The sequence below is a fragment of the Aspergillus homomorphus genome (genome assembly GCF_003184865.1).
Source record: "Aspergillus homomorphus CBS 101889 unplaced genomic scaffold BO97scaffold_8, whole genome shotgun sequence".
In the NCBI taxonomy this organism is placed as follows: domain Eukaryota; kingdom Fungi; phylum Ascomycota; class Eurotiomycetes; order Eurotiales; family Aspergillaceae; genus Aspergillus; species Aspergillus homomorphus.
The window spans coordinates 40,217-57,746 of record NW_020291894.1 but is presented as its reverse complement, the minus strand read 5'-3'; the positions used below and the strand labels follow the sequence as shown (position 1 = coordinate 57,746).

The 17,530-nt window shown below is 52.0% G+C and overlaps 5 protein-coding genes across 5 annotated transcripts; all 5 read left to right on the top strand.

Annotated features, from left to right (window-relative positions):
* Nucleotides 1-1,202: 1,202 nt before the first annotated feature.
* On the top strand, nt 1,203-3,750 carry BO97DRAFT_441495 (alpha-1,2-mannosidase family protein; the record flags this gene model as incomplete). The annotated part of the gene is made up of 5 exons (XM_025698177.1): nt 1,203-1,288; nt 1,368-1,909; nt 1,978-2,411; nt 2,470-3,236; nt 3,294-3,750. The coding sequence occupies 5 exons, from the start codon at nt 1,203-1,205 to the stop codon at nt 3,748-3,750; spliced, it is 2,286 nt and encodes a 761-aa protein (XP_025553624.1).
* Nucleotides 3,751-6,177: 2,427 nt separating this feature from the next.
* On the top strand, nt 6,178-7,186 carry BO97DRAFT_464915 (uncharacterized protein; the record flags this gene model as incomplete). The annotated part of the gene is made up of 1 exon (XM_025699522.1): nt 6,178-7,186. The coding sequence occupies exon 1, from the start codon at nt 6,275-6,277 to the stop codon at nt 7,184-7,186; it is 912 nt and encodes a 303-aa protein (XP_025553623.1). The 5' UTR covers nt 6,178-6,274.
* Nucleotides 7,187-8,387: 1,201 nt separating this feature from the next.
* Nucleotides 8,388-10,502, top strand: rhgB (putative extracellular rhamnogalacturonase). Its single transcript, XM_025690981.1, has 4 exons — nt 8,388-9,309; nt 9,364-9,402; nt 9,457-9,658; nt 9,717-10,502. Exons 1-4 carry the CDS (start codon nt 8,674-8,676, stop codon nt 10,448-10,450), a joined length of 1,611 nt encoding a protein of 536 aa, XP_025553622.1. The 5' UTR covers nt 8,388-8,673; the 3' UTR covers nt 10,451-10,502.
* Nucleotides 10,503-11,098: 596 nt separating this feature from the next.
* On the top strand, nt 11,099-14,107 carry BO97DRAFT_404037 (1,4-alpha-glucan branching enzyme GLC3). Its single transcript, XM_025694872.1, has 8 exons — nt 11,099-11,323; nt 11,387-11,511; nt 11,638-11,737; nt 11,795-11,907; nt 11,971-12,662; nt 12,718-13,053; nt 13,142-13,772; nt 13,843-14,107. The coding sequence occupies exons 1-8, from the start codon at nt 11,290-11,292 to the stop codon at nt 13,867-13,869; spliced, it is 2,058 nt and encodes a 685-aa protein (XP_025553621.1). The 5' UTR covers nt 11,099-11,289; the 3' UTR covers nt 13,870-14,107.
* A 1,870-nt stretch (nt 14,108-15,977) lies between these two features.
* BO97DRAFT_309146 (family 3 glycoside hydrolase) lies at nt 15,978-16,211 on the top strand (the record flags this gene model as incomplete). The annotated part of the gene is made up of 1 exon (XM_025691195.1): nt 15,978-16,211. A coding segment is annotated over one exon (234 nt), but the record flags the coding sequence as incomplete, so codon positions are not given.
* Between the last annotated feature and the right edge of the window lie 1,319 nt (nt 16,212-17,530).

Here is a 17,530-nt window from a genome sequence, read left to right as displayed (position 1 = left end):
TTCCCATGTCTTTTGCCCCGAGATGCTCCCTCTTCACTCAGTAATCAAGCAAGGGCGGGTAGCGGGTAGCGGATTGGGCTAGATCAGATCTTAAGGATGACTACATAGTCCCGTAGGGGTTGTGAAGACAGCAGGGAGGGAGGGAAGGAAGGAAGGGCGAGAAACTTTCTTTGAAGCCTGGTAGTAACTACTATAGTCTAGTACTCGTACATTAGTATCCGACCTCAACCGCCTAGTCAACGGTGCGAACGGGGGCCATGTGCTTGTTTTTGAGCGATGACTGGCTCATGCTCTCCCACGCCGGCTGATTCCTATTCTCCAGTCTTAGTACCCAGACCCTAGGTATAGTTTAGCCTTTTGCTTGAAGAGAGGGATCTGATATGAAGAATTGATCTGAATGGTTGATTCTGTCGGGTGATTTACCGTGCCGTAGAAGCCTCCCTTCACCCTGCCGCCTCACACCTTCCCTTTCTATCCCTTGATAGACAGGGCGGCCATACCAGTACAATTCTCAAGAATGACGTTCCTGTCTTCCAATACCAGCTGGGTGTTGCACCATTGTCCCTGATCCTCGTCACAGTCGATTCTCGATGATGTTACTATTGCGGTCTAGAGCCTGCCGTGTGGTGAGCTCACATTTTGATGTCCACCGTGCAAGCACCCGATTAAGCATGGGATGCATGATGATTATATCTACAGTGCAGCAGTCCCCTGATTTAGGGGCCATTCCACTAGCTGCACCCATCTTTCCACCCCACACGGACACTGCATTGGTCTGTCCTGGTCATTTGGGAAGGCCTTCTTCTAGAGAAATGTCTGCTGGTGATCGCAGCATGTGCTGGATTCCCATGCACCTAGTGGGCTAAACCTCCCATTGCATCACCCAAGTATTGGGTCATGATCGCCACCCCTGCCCCTCTCCCTTCCTACCTTTTCCACATGCTATCATCTGTCCAGAGTGTTTTCTGCATACTGTCCCCCGCTCTTGCGACTGTCTCTGATGTCAGTCTCTGTATCTTGACGACAAAGGCTACGCCAATGGCAACCAGGGAACCTGTCTGCTAGCTAGTACAACTACCAGCTGTGTCCGCTCTTTTGTAGGATAAATTCCCGGGTATACCCCGCGGGTGGTCGAAGAAGAAAAAAATCCCGATAGCATTTGCTGGCTGTTCGGTGTCTTTCGTTGCATTGTGTTCGCTGCGATGGGTCCCTGGCACTCGTTACTAGTCTGGACCGTGCTTGGGCCAGTCGCCCGGTCCGCGAATTTGACTTCTCATGTAGATTTATTGTAAGTCGTCGCGATCTGGGCTGTCCCTGCGCTGGGGTTGAGCACATACGAAAGAGAAAAGCTAATTGGGATGATCCAGTTTGGGCACGCAGAATGGCGGCAACGACTTTCCTGGCGCGGCGCGACCATTCGGGATGGTGAAATTGGGCCCGGACCTCTACGTCTCTGGCACAGACGCCTACTCCGGCTATCTGCCGAATGGCGAGTTCTCCGGGTTCAGTATGATGCATGAACAAGGCACCGGTGGTGCACCCAAGTACGGCACCGTGTCGCAGCTGCCGCTCACGGGGCATATCACGAACCCGCTGTCGAACATCACCGTCGGTCGTGAAGGCACGGACAGGGCAGCGGTGGGCTACTACCAGGCCCAGACCTCCCAGGGAACCGTGGTGGAATTGAGCGCAACTGCCCACGCGGGAATCTACCGCTACACATTCCCGATGGGATCCGTGGCAAATGTCCTCATTGATGTTTCCCATGTCCTGCCGTCGTATAGAGGGATGGGCTTGAGTCAGGGCTATAAAGGCGGCAACATCACCGTCTTCCCGGACGGACATTACGAAGGCCATGGTGTATATGACAATGGCTGGAATCGCTCACCGGACTGGACCATCTATTTTTGTGTGTTTCCCTCTCCCCCTCTCCCCTTGCTTCGGCAGTTCTTGAATGCAGGGCTCATAGGCCAACAGGTGGTCATTTCGATGCTGCGGCCGTCAGCAATCGCACTTACGTGGGGACAGACGCAGACGGTAGCGTTCGACAGAGCAGTGGCACCGCGTCCTCTACCTCCGGTTCGACTCGAGTTGGAGCGGTGTACACTTTTCAGGACACCTCAGTGACATCACGCGTAGGCATTTCTTGGATTAGCACCGAGAAGGCTTGCAGGAACGTCAATGAGGAGATACCCGATGACAAAGATTTTGCCTCTGTCGTCACTGATGCTCAGACTGAATGGGATTCCAAGGTTTTGTCCAAGGTGACGACTAGCAACACCAATGAGACGACACTCAAAATGCTGTACACGTCTTTGTATTTTATGCACTTGATCCCGACAAACCAAACGGGTGAGAATCCCGGATGGTCGTCCTCGGAGCCATACTATCAAGACATATTCACATTTTGGGTAAGTGACGTCTTAGTGGTCGGCTGAGACAAAAAGTACATTGCTTACACAGCCCAAGGATCTCTTCCGATGCTCTACTGCTCTCATGCAGGTACTGCAACCAAAAGCATATGAGGAGCAGATTCGGTCACTTATCGACATCTGGCGCTTCGAGGGCTACATGCCCGACGCTCGCTCTTCCAACTACAACGGGCGCTCCCAAGGTGGCTCAAACGCTGACAATATCCTTGCAGACGCATATGTCAAGGGGGTGCGTGGCAAGGTCAACTGGGAAGATGGGTATAAGGCTATGGTCAAAGATGCGGAAGTAACGCCTGCCAATTCCCCAGTCGATCCGCAGGCCCCCGACTCATCAACAAAGGAAGGTAGAGGCGCACTTCCAGACTGGCTTCGCTTAGGATTCATCACACCGAAGTACTCCCGATCTGTCACCCGTGCAGTGGAATATTCCTGCAATGACTTCGGTCTGTACCAGGTAGCGTCGGGATTGGGGAAGGGGGACGATGCGACGAAGTACTTGAATCGGTCGCGAAATTGGCGCAATCATTGGAACCCTGAACAGACCTCGCTTGGATTCTCTGGCTTTGTGGTTCCTCGCAACGAGACGGGTTTCATGGAGACCGATCCCTTGGGTGACAGTGGGTACTGGGGTGACCCTTATTATGAGGCCAGCAGTTGGGCATATTCACTTAATGCCATCCATGACATGGGGAAAATGATTGAGTGGATGGGAGGTAATGAAACCGTGCAGAAGCGGCTGGATACCATGTTCACCGAGGGAGCCAGCGGTTCTAGTGGAATCATATTCGATCCAACAAACGAACCGTAAGTCATTGTTCGCCAGTGAGCCTTGTTGGGAGAAACACTGACTCATATGTTCAGAATGTTCAATGTCCCCTACCTATACCATTTTATCGGCCGACAAGATCTGTCCGTTGCACGGTCGCGCAGTGTCGCCAAATCGTACTACGGTACGGGCGTATCGGGTCTTCCTGGGAACAGCGACGCAGGTGCTATGCAGACCTGGATCTTGTGGAACATGATCGGTTTGTACCCTGTCACAGGGCAGTCGACTTTCCTGATCCACTCCCCTTGGTTCGAGTCCCTTACCATCGATCTTGGAGAGGGAAAGAAACTGAGCGTCACCGCCCACGGTGGTGACGGCAATGGCGGAGGCGATATTCACGTGCAGTCGCTAAAGTTGAATGGAAAGCCATGGAGAAATAACTGGTTGGTGTGGGAAGACATATTTGCCGAAGGGGGTACGCTGGACTTCGAGCTTGGGCAGAGCGCGAGTGGCTGGTTCACAGGCGAGCTGCCCCCCAGTCCAGCTTCGTAAATAATTATTTTCATGAACATAGATAGCATTTTTCCCCACAATACGGAGTCATTTTCAAGGAAGTTGAAATACCTGGAATTAAGATCATAACGAGGTAGCAGTCAGTGAACACGAGTTCTCACCAATTCGAACAACGACTTAGCTGGAAAGAGGAAAAGCAGGCTTCACAAGTCCTTTTCAGTAGTGATGGAGCAAGGTCTCTGACTCGTTGCGGAAATTGTGTTGATCATCATCTCGATACGATTAGCCCCAGGGAGGGCCTCAGAAGTCTTGGGCTAAAGAAGACTGGCGAGTGATCGTCGTTTCTAGAAGATCGCCGAGTCGATCGTAACTATCCGATCGCTCCTTACCAAGCCCATACATATTCACGATCCGCTGGTGGAGAGCTCGGCAAGAGTAATTGAATGCGACGTAAAAATAGGTCAGGGCGAAGGACACGAAGGCCCTGATCCCGATATGTTTACGTCCTTTGGACCTGTGGAATTGACCAACCTCATGAAGAAAATGCGACGTGTAAAGGAAGCGGTCAACAATACGAGAGACGGGAGGGAGAGAAGTCGTTGGCGGTGCTGTCTAGCCCGCCACAGCCGCCTGGCGGCGCTATCCGCCGCAAACCCCTCGGGGATAGTCGAACCAAGCTCAGCGAATTTAGCGCCCCATCATATCAAGCAACCACTGGCGCGATCTACTTAGCATTTCCACCCCAGAGCAGATCACAATCCCACCATGAGCCTCGCTAACTAACAGAGGGGTCCCCTGAAGCCCCGAACAGATTAATGTCTTCTTTTCACTGGGACGGTGCTCAATTTCTAAAGCCTGCAGCTGCCCCACGTGGTATGTCGTTCCCCCCCCCTTCTTTGCGCTGATACTCAGTATAAGCGTCATTTGACGAGCAGATGGCTTTGGACTTGGTAAGGTCTTCCCTTCTCATGCCGTGAATCTGTCCAGACACGTCGATTACATCCGATCACTTGCATGATGTGGAAATGAATGTCTGTCGCGGCTGTTATACAGCCACAGAGCTGAAGACCACAACTGATACCTCACACTACACGGTTGAATTGTAATCGACGTGTTTCCAGCAATTCCGAGCACGACATGCCCCCATTTCACCCTGATCGGCTGCGGCTGCAGACCCAACCACTTTACCACTTTCAGACTGCGGAAGGCGAAACCTAAATCGCGGTAGCGGCATCTCGCTAGCAAAGTTTGTCGCTCTCAAGATCCGAGCTCCATATACCGCCCTGGGTCTACTTTCACTCCCATTGTTGGCGAGTGGATACCGCGGAGATGTTCGCAAAGAAGGAGAGCAAGCCCATCTTGCCTCTAGGATTGGTCACTTAAGTGCTGACAGGCGAGGAAGATCGAACTGTATACGGGGGCAACCCATGGTTTGCTTTGCTCTGCATTTCCACTTTCGTGGTACAAGGGTCTTCAGGGACGGCTCATCAACTGCTAGCTCAGCTGGCCAAGAGAGACGTGGAGCAGGAGAGGGTTTTCCTTTTGACTGATCTCCTCAAGGTAAGCTCTTGACTATCGGGGTCTATCAATTCCGGGCGGATGGAATGCTGAATCGTCTTCTCGATCGAAGGGAACGGTCTACCGCTACCAGCTACCTTGCCAGATGCATACAGGTGCATAAGAAACGAAGTATGGAGTATCTGATCAAGCAATCTTGTGCCTACAACTGCTGGAGTTGGTGGACCGACAAGTTCAGCTCTTCGCTTGCTAAGACGGCCTAGCTTATTTCGGCTCACTATCCGGCATGGCTGCAAAGTGTATATCATTCAAGCCAATTGTATCACGGCATTGCTTCGGAAAAAAGCTCCTTTGATCCGAAAGTGTGGTTCTTTAGCCACTGTGTGGTGGATATACTGAGTAGTAAACAAAGCGCAGATCACAATGGCTGCATGTTATTTGAGTGAAGATCAGCGGGTCCTTGTGAACCGTAGTAGTTGATCAATCAAAACTTCAGCTCGTACCTTGCTGATGCTCACAAGCAAGCAATTGCTATACATCACTGTAAGAGTTTGTTTCTTTGCTCCTGTGCAAAGATTACACTGTTTGGAGTTCCGAAATGTTGATCATGCAAGTCAATGAGCAGGAACTGCAAGAATTGATCGTGTATACTTGGCTGTACCTGATGATCACTGGGAAAGTTCAAACTGCGCAAAGTTTGAGAGGGTAAACAGACTCTGATCATCATTATACTGTCAATCCGTATCCACAATTACTTCTCTCTCCTGAGAAAGTACACAAGCTAGGCAATTGCTGTCGACACATCAGTTCTCCTAGGTTCTTCTGCAGAGACTGCAGAGAGTCAGCGCGAACGAGCTGGAGATCTTTCTGAGCCAGCTTCAGTATATAAAGACGGTGTGCACCGTCCTCTCCTCTCTTTTCTTTTCCTCATCCATAAGCAAATCATCCATTCTTTCTCGAAGTCTAACTTCCTGTCATTCCTTGTCAATTCATACGATACCTAATTATAACTCTCTTTAATTTTCTTTTCACACACATCATCACCATGAAGGCTGCTTTCCTCACTGCTCTCGCCGCTCTGGCCACCTCCGCCATCGCTGCCCCTACTGGTGGAGTGTCTGACCTCACTCAGGTCACCAAGTCCCTGTCTTCTTCCAGCTCCTCCGTCTCCAATGGCGCTGCTGCTTCCTCTGCTCCCGGCTCTGCTAGCGGCCACGTTGTTCAGGACCTGGGCGGCAACGTCAACCAGATCCTTACCGTTACCGGGCCTAATGCCAAGCAGCTCCTCATTCAGCTGAGCCCAGAAGTTGCTTCTCTTCTTGCCGGCCTTGGTCTTCCTGGTGTTGGAAAATCCGTGGGCAGCATTGTCAAGACCGCCGGCAACGTCGGTGACTTGCTGAAGGACCTTGCTGGACCTGTTGACAATCTGCTCACAGTTGTCGGTCAGGATGGCGGTGTTCTTCTCATTCAGCTCGATCCCTCCCTTGTTGGCCTCCTCTCCAGCCTTGGCCTGCCTGGTGTTGGTGTCCCCGTCGGGACTGTTGTTGCTACTGTCGGTGAAAATCTGAAGCGCTCCGAGGGAGCCGACGGCTCCAACGGCAAGATCGTTGAGGATCTTGCCCCTAAGGTCAAGGACGTTCTTGAGGTCACTGGCCCTAACGCTAAGCGTCTTCTCATCCAGCTCAGCCCTTCTGTTGCTTCTCTCCTCGCCAACCTCGGCCTCCCCGGTGTTGGAACCTCCGTGGGCTCTATTGTCAAGACCGCTGGCAACGTTGGTGACCTCGTCAAGGATCTCGGCAAGCCCGTTCAGGGACTACTCACTGTTGTCGGCCAGGACGGCTCCTACCTCCTCATCCAGCTGTCTCCTAGCCTCGCTGGTCTCGTCAGCGGTCTCGGACTCCCGGCTGTCGGTGTTCCGGTCGGCACTATTGTTGCCACCCTCGGTGACAACCTGTAAACCGTAAGTGTTTCTGTTGTGCAAATGGATGAGAAGAAGCAAACCGGACGATGCTAACAGGCTCTTGTTCCGCTTTAGAAGGCTATGCTTGGTGGACATAGCGCCATTTTCGAAACCCTTCCAGATACCCTTTTTTACTCGATGAGGTCGGCATGATGGGTGACCGACCATGTATAGCGACGAACAAGCTACAATGTATCTATCCATTCTGGTGTAGCTTTGCGAACCCGCCGGCGTGCCAGTTTTGCATATATTGGGAGAACCCCAGGCTATATAGATTTAATCTAATTTTACGAGCTACCGTGATTATCACTGAGTCTGTCCCACATGTCACCGCGTGATCTGCCACTTCATCTATCTACTCCGACGACGGGAATCGCTTTCCACCGCCGATCTGTTTCAGATCACTGGGACCGACGTCGGAGCTCGATGGAGCAGTAGAGCCCTAAGGAGATTAATTGCTTCGCTTCATAATTATGAACGAAGTGACAGGCAGCCATTCTGACCCGAAAAGCGACGTCTATCCTTTTTGCGATCAGAATCATCAAACTCGTCATGGTTATCATAGTCGTGTCAAAAATTTCGGCCCCTGAAGACACCTCCTGAGACTGGGCGTTTTGGTTGGGGTCACTAGTGGTGCAAACTGCCAACTTGGCTAAGATGTTTCAGGTGTGCGGGCCATCACTTGAAGTGGTGAGAGGCCCAGCAGTTCTTCGGCCCGGCTCCGGAAACTTCCCTCGTTATTTGCCCTGCCTTGCTCAATCTCATCGTCTCACTCTTTCACCATCTGCCCCAGTGCTCCTGGAAATAGTCAAAAGTCTTACCAAACCATGGGGCTTCTAGGAGAAATCCGTACCACTTAGTACGAAGAAATCCAAGAGTTCAAGCTATGCTTATTTAGCCAATGTCATTGCGTCCATCAGGGGGTCATTCCAATGGGATTTAATCTATTTGAGTCAAGGTCTAGAGTCGGCAGCCTCCATTGCCATGTTCACAGCTCACTCATGCTCCAGTTCGGGTACTGGCCTTACCATAGTGGCTCCGCTAGGTCCACTGCACCGAGTGTATGGCCGACGCTGATGGTTTTAAGTTGGACCAGATTATCCCTAGTCCGGCAATCTGCCCCGTTGCGTGCTGTCAAGAATAGCATTTATCGATCAATGGGGAGTTATTTCATCGACTAGAAACGACCGAGACTCATTCTACTCCTGGGTTCCCACTCTCCACGCGGTTCAAACTTCAAAAGAAATGCTAGCGGCTGCAAGGCGGTTAGCTCGAATGGCAAATCAGTATCGGCAAACGACCGTCACAATGGTTCCTGATATAAAGAGGGAGTCGAGGCTCGCTGACGTGGACTTGGTGAACCATTCTCTCATTTTCCTTCCATGTACAGTCTTTAATTGATACCTTCACTACACTCTTTTTGGTGTCTTTTCGTTCCATTCGTCGTTCTTTTTCGCTTTCTTACTTGGATTCGACACACCACCATGCTTGTCGACAAACTCTCTCTATTCGCCGCCGTGGGCCTGGCGCCCCTTCTCGCTGCTGCGCAGCTGAGCGGCTCTGTTGGACACTTGACCTCGGCCAAGACCAAGGCTGCCACCAAGACATGTAACGTTCTCGACTACGGAGCCAAGGCGGACAAATCCACCGATCTGGGTGCCCCGTTGGCCTCCGCCTTTGCCGACTGCAAGTCGGGTGGTGTGGTCTATGTCCCCGAGGGTGACTATGCGCTCTCGACCTGGGCCAGACTGAGCGGTGGTAAAAGCTGGGCTTTGCAGATCGACGGTACCATATATCGGGATAGCACGGATGGCGGCAACATGATCTACATCGAGCACTCCAGCGACTTCGAACTGTTCAGCAGCAACTCCAAGGGTGCCATGCAGGGTCTGGGCTACGAGCTCCACAAGGACAACAAATACTCTGGTCCTCGTCTGCTGCGCTTGTATGATGTTACGGATTTCTCGGTTCACGACTTCATTCTGGTCGATTCGCCTTCTTTCCACTTCTCGATCGACACTTGCACCAACGGTGAAATCTACAACATGGCTATTCGCGGTGCTAACCACGGTGGTCTTGATGGAATTGATGTGTGGAGTGAAAACATCTGGATCCACGATGTGAGTAGGCTTCTCGAGTGTCGCACCCCGAATCAAGCTAACAGCATCTCATAGGTCGAGGTGACGAACAAGGATGAGTGCGTGACGATCAAGGTATGACGTGGTTTCTACCATTGAATGAGGAACGAAGACTGATAAGACTTGTAGAGCCCGGCTCACAACATCCTGGTCGAGAACATCTACTGTAACTGGAGTGGTGGCTGCGGTATGGGCTCCTTCGGAACCGGTACTAATGTTACTGATATCACCTACCGCAACATCTACACCTGGAACTCGAACAACATGATGATGATCAAGAGTAACGGAGGCGATGGATTTATCGAGAACGTCGTCTTTGAGAACTTCATTGGTATGTATCAAGGCAGAGCATCCATTAGACTAAGCACCAATGCTAATCATTACAACAGGCCACGGTAACGCCTACTCCCTGGACATCGACAGCGCATGGGCCAGTATGAAGACTGTGGAGGGCGATGGTATCCAAATGAGCAACTTCACGATCAGGAACTGGAAGGGCACTGAAGCCTACGGTCTTACCCGTGGTCCCATCAAGATGATCTGCCCTACCGGTGCTCCTTGCTACGATATCACCATTGAGGACTTCGCTATGTGGACTGAGAAGGGCGAACAGCAATGGTACTCCTGCCAGAGTGCCTACGGATCGGGCTTCTGTCTCAAGGAGGGTGACGACCACGCTGCTTATGAAGCCTCCACCATTACTGTGAAGTCTGCTCCCACAGGTTACTCTGCCGCCTCGATGGCCGGTGATCTGACTGCGGACTTCGGCACCACCGTTTCCATTCCCATCCCAACCATTCCCACTTCCTTCTACCCCGGTGCTACCCCCATCAGAGCTCTGATGTCCTTGTCTTCTTCGGGCGCTAGCCACGCTACCCCTGCGGCCAGCACGGCTCGTGCTACGAGCGCGGCTACCAGCGTTGCGGAGTCTTCATCGTCCTCGACCTCTGAGTATGTTGCTGCCACCAGTGCCGCCGAGTTCGTCGCGACCCCCTCGGTGAGCAGCGCGCAGGAACAGATCACCAAGGCTGCCAGCTCTTCCGAATCCTCTAGCAACAACAATCAGTGGGAACAGTGGAAGCAACAGGAGGAAGAGCCTGAGGTCGGCAACTGCAACGCGTGAGAAGCTGGATTAATTTCCATCCTGGCTGGTTACACAGCGGTTGTTACCGGTAGAATCATAGGGGAATATGGGAGTCTGCAGTAGCTCGGTGCGTCTGCAAGTCTTTACTTATCTGTAACATAATTAGCCTTGCTGAAGATAATCGAATTGTCTTCCGATGATGTTGCCCGTGCCTGTTCGCTGCTGCATGCGGAAAGCGAGTGTGGCTCTAACCGTTCCTGGATGTAACCTTATTATTATCTTCGCCCCTGAGCATTGACCTGGATTCGACCCCACAGACTGTGCTCAGCTGTACTGTACAATTTGGCTCACGACATGACGAAAGACAATTGATTCTCCCTGGACAAGTATAATTACATCCAGAATTGAATAGACTGAATAGACAACCTCAAACAATGTCCTATTCGGAAAGCGACAGCAGTGAATTGACAAGGGGAAGAAGAGGCCGGACCAGCCAGCGAATGCGGAGAGCGGGGGTGATGTCACCCAAACTCCGGTCCGAAGCAGGAATCCCGACTGGCCTGGCGGGGACTGGAGCTTTGGCCTCGACCATCCAGGCTAAAGGTGACCAGGTCCAAGTCTAGGACTGTTTGCTGCCAACCTTGAACCCCCCGCATCTTTTCTCTCTTTCTCTGCTTCTCTGCTTCTCTGCTTTCGCCTCCCCCTCTTCTACCCTCCTCTTCCCTCTCCTTCTTCTCTTTTTATTTTTTTTCATTGCCTTTCCACCGTTTCCCAACCCTTTTTGACCTCAGCGCTGGACATTATCTTCCCATTCTTTCCTTCGTCCGAAATACCCCAGAGCTTATCTTTCCTATCTCCAGCTCTCCGCTACCATTTCAATGGCTTCGGATTCGGCACCCGCAGATGGCACCGGTGGGTGAAACTTCCTAAACAAGCGGGAGGCTCTGCTGATCATTGTTCATTCTCTTAAAACAGGTGTCATCAAGCTCGACCCATGGCTCGAGCCGCACCGCGACGCCCTCAAACGTAGATTCGAGTTCGTGGAGAGTTGGGTCAAGACCATCAACGAGCATGAGGGTGGCTTGGAGAAGTTCAGCAGGGTACTTACTTGATTTCTTTTCCAACCAGTTCTCGCTAGCTGGTCGCCCACCGATCGAACTACCTTCCCTCTCTCCTACTGCGATCATCCCCGCATTCCACTAACAATACCGTCGGGTCACCGATAGGGTTATGAGAGATACGGCCTCAATGTCGCCGAGAATGGTGACATTGTCTACAGAGAATGGGCTCCCGGGGCGGTTGAGGCCCAGTTAGTTGGCGAATTCAGTACGTCGAGGTTTCTTCTCTAGGTGTGTGTGAAGCGGGAATGCTGAGTACTGGCAGACAACTGGGACGTCAAGGCGAACCCGATGAAGCAGAATGATTTCGGCGTCTGGGAGGTCACGGTACCGGCTAAGAATGGTGTTCCAGCCATTCCGCACGACAGCAAAATCAAGGTACCACTCAGAGGAATCTCTTTGGTTGAGGATGTGTTGCATAGCTAATCCCTCTCATCGCAGATCACTATGGTCACACGCGCTGGGGAACGAATCTACCGGATACCCGCTTGGATCAAGCGCGTGGTACAAGATCTGAGCGTATCCCCTATCTATGAGTCCGTGTTTTGGAACCCGCCCGAGGAAGAGCGGTATCACTTCAAGCACCAGCGCCCGAGAAAGCCCGAGAGCCTGCGGATCTACGAGGCCCACGTCGGAATTTCATCCCCTGAGACGAAAGTCGCAACCTACAAGGAGTTCACAAAGAACATGCTGCCTCGGATCAAGTATCTGGGGTACAATGCTATCCAGCTCATGGCCATCATGGAGCATGCGTACTACGCCAGCTTTGGGTACCAGGTTAACAGCTTCTTCGCGGCGAGTAGCCGCTACGGCCCGCCGGAAGACTTGAAGGAGCTGGTTGATACAGCTCACAGCATGGGCCTGGTGGTGCTTCTTGATGTTGTGCACAGTCACGCATCCAAGAATGTCTTGGATGGCTTGAACATGTTTGATGGCACGGACCACTTGTACTTCCATTCCGGAGGTAAGGGTCAGCACGACCTCTGGGACAGTCGACTGTTCAACTACGGCCACCATGAAGTGCTGCGCTTCCTCCTGAGCAATCTACGATTCTGGATGGAAGAGTATGGCTTTGATGGTTTCCGGTTCGATGGTGTTACTAGCATGCTTTACACGCATCACGGCATTGGAACGTGCGTTGACCCCGGCCTCTTATCATATGTTGATGCACAGACTGACGTGACTTAGAGGTTTCTCGGGTGGGTACCATGAGTACTTCGGCCCCGCTGTTGATGATGAGGGCGTCATGTACCTGACCCTTGCTAACGAGATGCTCCACAACCTCTACCCCAACTGCATCACTGTGGCAGAGGACGTATCTGGCATGCCAGCCTTGTGTCTGCCTCACTCGCTGGGTGGGGTTGGCTTTGACTACCGTCTCGCCATGGCCATTCCCGACATGTACATCAAGCTCCTGAAGGAGAAAGCTGATGACCAGTGGGATATCGGCAACCTGGCTTTCACTCTTACTAACCGCCGTGACGGCGAGAAAACTATCGCTTATGCCGAGAGCCACGACCAAGCGTGAGTCTGCCTGCTCTCTGGTTATACCCCTTCTCTTGCCTCTTCTGAATCTGGCATCGATAAACTGACCCACCTGGTGCGAACACAGTCTCGTCGGCGACAAATCCCTCATGATGTGGCTATGCGACAAAGAAATGTACACACATATGTCCATTCTCACCGAATTGACTCCGATCATCGAACGCGGGATGTCTCTCCACAAACTCCTCCGCCTGGTCACCCACGCGCTCGGCGGCGAAGGGTACCTGAACTTTGAGGGCAACGAATTCGGCCACCCTGAGTGGCTCGACTTCCCCCGTGCGGGCAACAACAACTCGTTCTGGTACGCCCGCCGCCAGCTCAACCTGACCGAGGACCACCTCCTGCGCTACCAGTTCTTGAACGAGTTCGACCGTGCCATGCAACTGACGGAGGACAAGTACGGCTGGCTGCATTCGCCTCAGGCTTATGTCAGCCTCAAGCACGAGGGTGACAAGGTCCTCGTCTTTGAGCGGGCGGGTCTCCTCTGGATCTTCAACTTCCATCCCACGAACAGCTTCACGGACTACCGTGTTGGCGTGGAACAGGCGGGTACGTATCGCATCGTGTTGGACAGCGACGACAAGGTGTTTGGTGGGTTCGGGCGAAACAACAAGGAGACGCGATTCTTCACGACTGATCTGGAGTGGAATGGGCGGCGGAACTATCTGCAGGTCTATATTCCTACGCGGACGGCATTGGTAAGCAGAACCCTTCCTCGGTTGATTCTAGCCTGTGGTTTATCGGTGTGCTAACGAGCGTATCTCACAGGTTCTCGCGCTGGAAGAGACTCTGTAAGAGACTGAGTCCACCCGGTCTTACTAGCGTTTGGCCCTAGTCCAATTGAGCCATCCTGCTGGCGAAGCATGGAAGGAGGCACGCTAGCTAGTCAGCATGAATCTTTGTGCGCCATCATCTTGTATTCCTGTTTCTAGTTTCGGACTTTGCTAGCGATTAATAAACACCCTGATTTATGCGTTATGTTAGCTACTGTGATTAAAATAGCAGAGAAGAGCCGGTTGCAAGAGATTTAGTATCTCCTTGAATTTGCAGATGCAAAGTACCCCGGGCAGTGGCATTTGGCAAGCTTGACCAGGCCAGGAAGACCGGGCGAAATTGAGTAAGACATTCTAGGTAGAAACCAGAATCAAGTCTACTGACTGGTCTACCACACACCAAAAAGACTCCACCGGGGTAAATACAAAAGATTGCTCTAAGAATTTTTCGAGAATTGAACAGACCTTGCTGGCTGGCCAAGATACCTAATCTGGTAATTCTGCACGCCGGCAAAGTGGACAGCCGGGAAGCAGTCCAATTCCATATCCATGAGTCTGGCAGTTAGCCTTCCTTGCCTCTCTACTCACTCGGTTCAACGCCCCATTCTTCTTCACCATGCGGATATTGTTCCTTGTCTTCTCGTGCTTCAGGTCCTGGCACCGGTTAATATGGGTGAGTCTATTCTGACCCTCTATTTACTGTTATGCCAGCGACTCTGCCAAACCTAACGATCCCGGAGTAGTCTCGAACATACGTGACAGCTCCCCGCCATGGAATCCGGAGAAGCATTGCGAACCCGAGATATTCGACATGAATTCGAAATCCCCGTGGGGGTTATCGCCAGAAAAAAGAGCCGACGGTGAGGCCCTGCATCCCGTCATGACAGTCAGGTAGTCCTAACTTCTGAGCGAGCAGTGCCTGGGAGAATTGAGAAGCGTGGGGCTGAATCCACTCTGTGGTGTTCACTGGTAGTCATCAGTGGTCGAAGCCATGAACCCAAACCACTGGCACCATCGTCATATGAGGGAGAAGAGCGATATTACTTATGATACACGGGAACGAAGAGAGGCAAACGTGCCCCGTGGGTTGCCGATGCGTGGGCTCGGGTGCTTCACCCACTATTTGATTCCCCGCAATTTTCCATCCCCGGAGTCGGCACTAATCAGCCTACCAAGTGTCTTCTACACTATTACTACGACCGCTGCTCTCGTTCTTCGCGAGATGGCGCCATGATTTGCTGACTCTGGGCTCAGAGTGTCCACCCCCATGGCTTCGACCCAGCTTTTCCCACCCTGCCGAGCCCTCCAAGCCCCGCCTCCTTCAAGAAGCTCCGTCACGATCGTGTACACTTCTGCTCTGCGTCATCAGCGCCATGAACAGCACTCGGTCGTGGAGAAACATCTGGCAGACTGGGCAATACCAAGTCGGGGGTTGGCCATGAATCAAGACTCTCCCGGGGCCGGCCTCGAGGCTATAAAAACAGGCCCGTGCCTCCCCTCTGGCAATCCCTCTAGCAGAACATTTAGCCTCATACTTGGGCCCGAATACCTCATCAGCCAAGATGAAGTTGACGATTTCCTTGTCTGCAGCTGCTGCCCTGCCTCTGGCCGGGGCTGTTGGGACTCAGCCTCCAGCAACCGTCGATCTAACCGAACTGGAGCTTTTTTTGGTCTTATGGCCGCTCAGAGCCTGTCTATCCCACTCGTGAGTGCTTGCCTCTCAAAAGGCGGAAGTGTCTCTATGCTAACTCCTTGACTAGCTCAGATCCAAGGTCTGGGTGACTGGAAGCATGCCTACAGTAAGGCCAAAGCCTTGGTGGCCCAGATGACCGACGAGGAAAAGAACAACCTTACCTATGGTTATACATCCACCACCAACGGTTGCAGTGGTAGTGTCGCCGGAGTACCCCGGCTGAGGTTCCCGGGACTATGCCTACAAGACTCATCCGGTGGCGTGCGAGGCGCGGATATGGTCAATGTTTATGCGCCGGGCCTCCATGTCGGGGCCTCGTGGAACAGCGAGCTTGCTTATAAACGCGCACAGTATACGGGTGCCGAGTTCAAAAGTAAGGGTGTGAATGTGGCTCTGGACCCCGTTGCCGGGCCCTTGGGCCGGCTTGCTCGCGTAGGCGGGACTGGGAGGGCTTCAACAACGACCCCTACCTAGCTGGTGTTCTTATCGGCCAGTCTGTCCGCGGTCTACAGGAGTCCGTCATTTTCTGTGTGAAACACATTGTCGGTAACGAGCAGGAGGCTAACCGACATTTTCCCACGCTACCCGGTGCACACAACCAAAGCTTATTCTCCAATATCGATGACCATACCATGCATGAGCTGTATCTCTGGCCGTTTTATGATGCCGTCAAAGCCGGCGCCGGCTCTGTGATGTGTAGCTACAACCGCATCAACAACAGTTACGGATGCCAAAACAGCAAGACTATGAATGGGCCGCTTAAGGGCGAACTCGGCTTCCAGGGCTTCGTGGTGCCGTAATAATATCGTGGTCATCCACAACGCAGGCGTGCGCCTAGTTGACCGGTGGGTGGATCACTCAAACATCACCACCGTGATATACGCGCACCTACCAGGCCAGGACAGCGGCTTTGCGTTAGTAGAGGTTCTAGACGGCAAGCATTCCCCATCCGGCCGCCTGCCATACACAGTGGCACGTAACGTATCCGACCACGGCCGCTTATTGAACCCACTCTTCCCAGAAGACACCAAGGACCTGTATTATCCTCAAGGCATCTTCAGCGAGGGGGTCTATATTGATTACAAGGCATTTGAAGCCGCTGGGGTTGACACACACTCAATATACACACACAAACAGAGAGAGAGAAACCCCCAAGAAAAAGTGCCTAGACCCCAAGCCCCAACTTAACTCATAGATCTTTCTAACAGCGCGCAGACGAGTCCATCACCATCACTCCCACAACAACTACCCATCTACCCATCTACCTGCCTAGCCAGTCACTTGACAAAACGAACACAAACTTAAACCACAAATAGAATTACAATTTCCACACACACACACACACACACACACACACACACACACACACAGAGGGGGAGAGAAACACACTCAAGCTCACACTTACACTCATAATTATGTTTATGTTTATACTTATACTCACACTTAGACAAAAGACAAACACAACACCCTCTTCACCAACACCTAGAATGGAGGGACCCCCCAAGCCGGGACAAAGTGCATGAATTCAAGAATACAGAAAGGATCGTTGAGTTTCTCCAATGTAAGTGAGTATCTTATATTCTCTTCTCTTGTATCAACCAATGAGGGTGGTACCGGTTTTGTGAGGGTTGTCGCTTGCTTGGTTTTTGTTTATCTATGATTAAAATTGAGGCGGATGCTGTTTTTACTGTTTGTTGGTTTGCAGGTAGGTAGGTAGGTCGGCGGGTTGGTAGGTTGGGTTATAGATTGGGTTATAGGTAGGCAGGCAGGTAGGTATGTATAGGCAAGGGTGTATGCCACCAAATTTGCACAACGCGATACGTTTTCGAGGATGAAAGGGAAGAGGTGGACAGGCTGTAGTCACGTTTATAGAATTAAGTCTAGATAAAGGAGAAAGCGGAGCGGGATTGACCATGTTGATTGAAAACTGAAAATGTAGAACTAATAAGCTAGAAATATAGAGGAAGAACCAAGGAAGTAGGGCTAATAA

Coding starts and splice junctions, on each gene's coding strand:
- rhgB (XM_025690981.1), top strand. CDS start 8,674: ATGCTTGTCGACAAACTCTCTCTATTCGCCGCCGTGGGCCTGGCGCCC. Junction 9,403..9,456: donor ATGAGTGCGTGACGATCAAG/GTATGACGTGGT, acceptor TAAGACTTGTAG/AGCCCGGCTCACAACATCCT. Junction 9,659..9,716: donor CGTCTTTGAGAACTTCATTG/GTATGTATCAAG, acceptor TCATTACAACAG/GCCACGGTAACGCCTACTCC.
- BO97DRAFT_404037 (XM_025694872.1), top strand. CDS start 11,290: ATGGCTTCGGATTCGGCACCCGCAGATGGCACCG. Junction 13,054..13,141: donor GCCGAGAGCCACGACCAAGC/GTGAGTCTGCCT, acceptor GTGCGAACACAG/TCTCGTCGGCGACAAATCCC. Junction 13,773..13,842: donor TTCCTACGCGGACGGCATTG/GTAAGCAGAACC, acceptor CGTATCTCACAG/GTTCTCGCGCTGGAAGAGAC.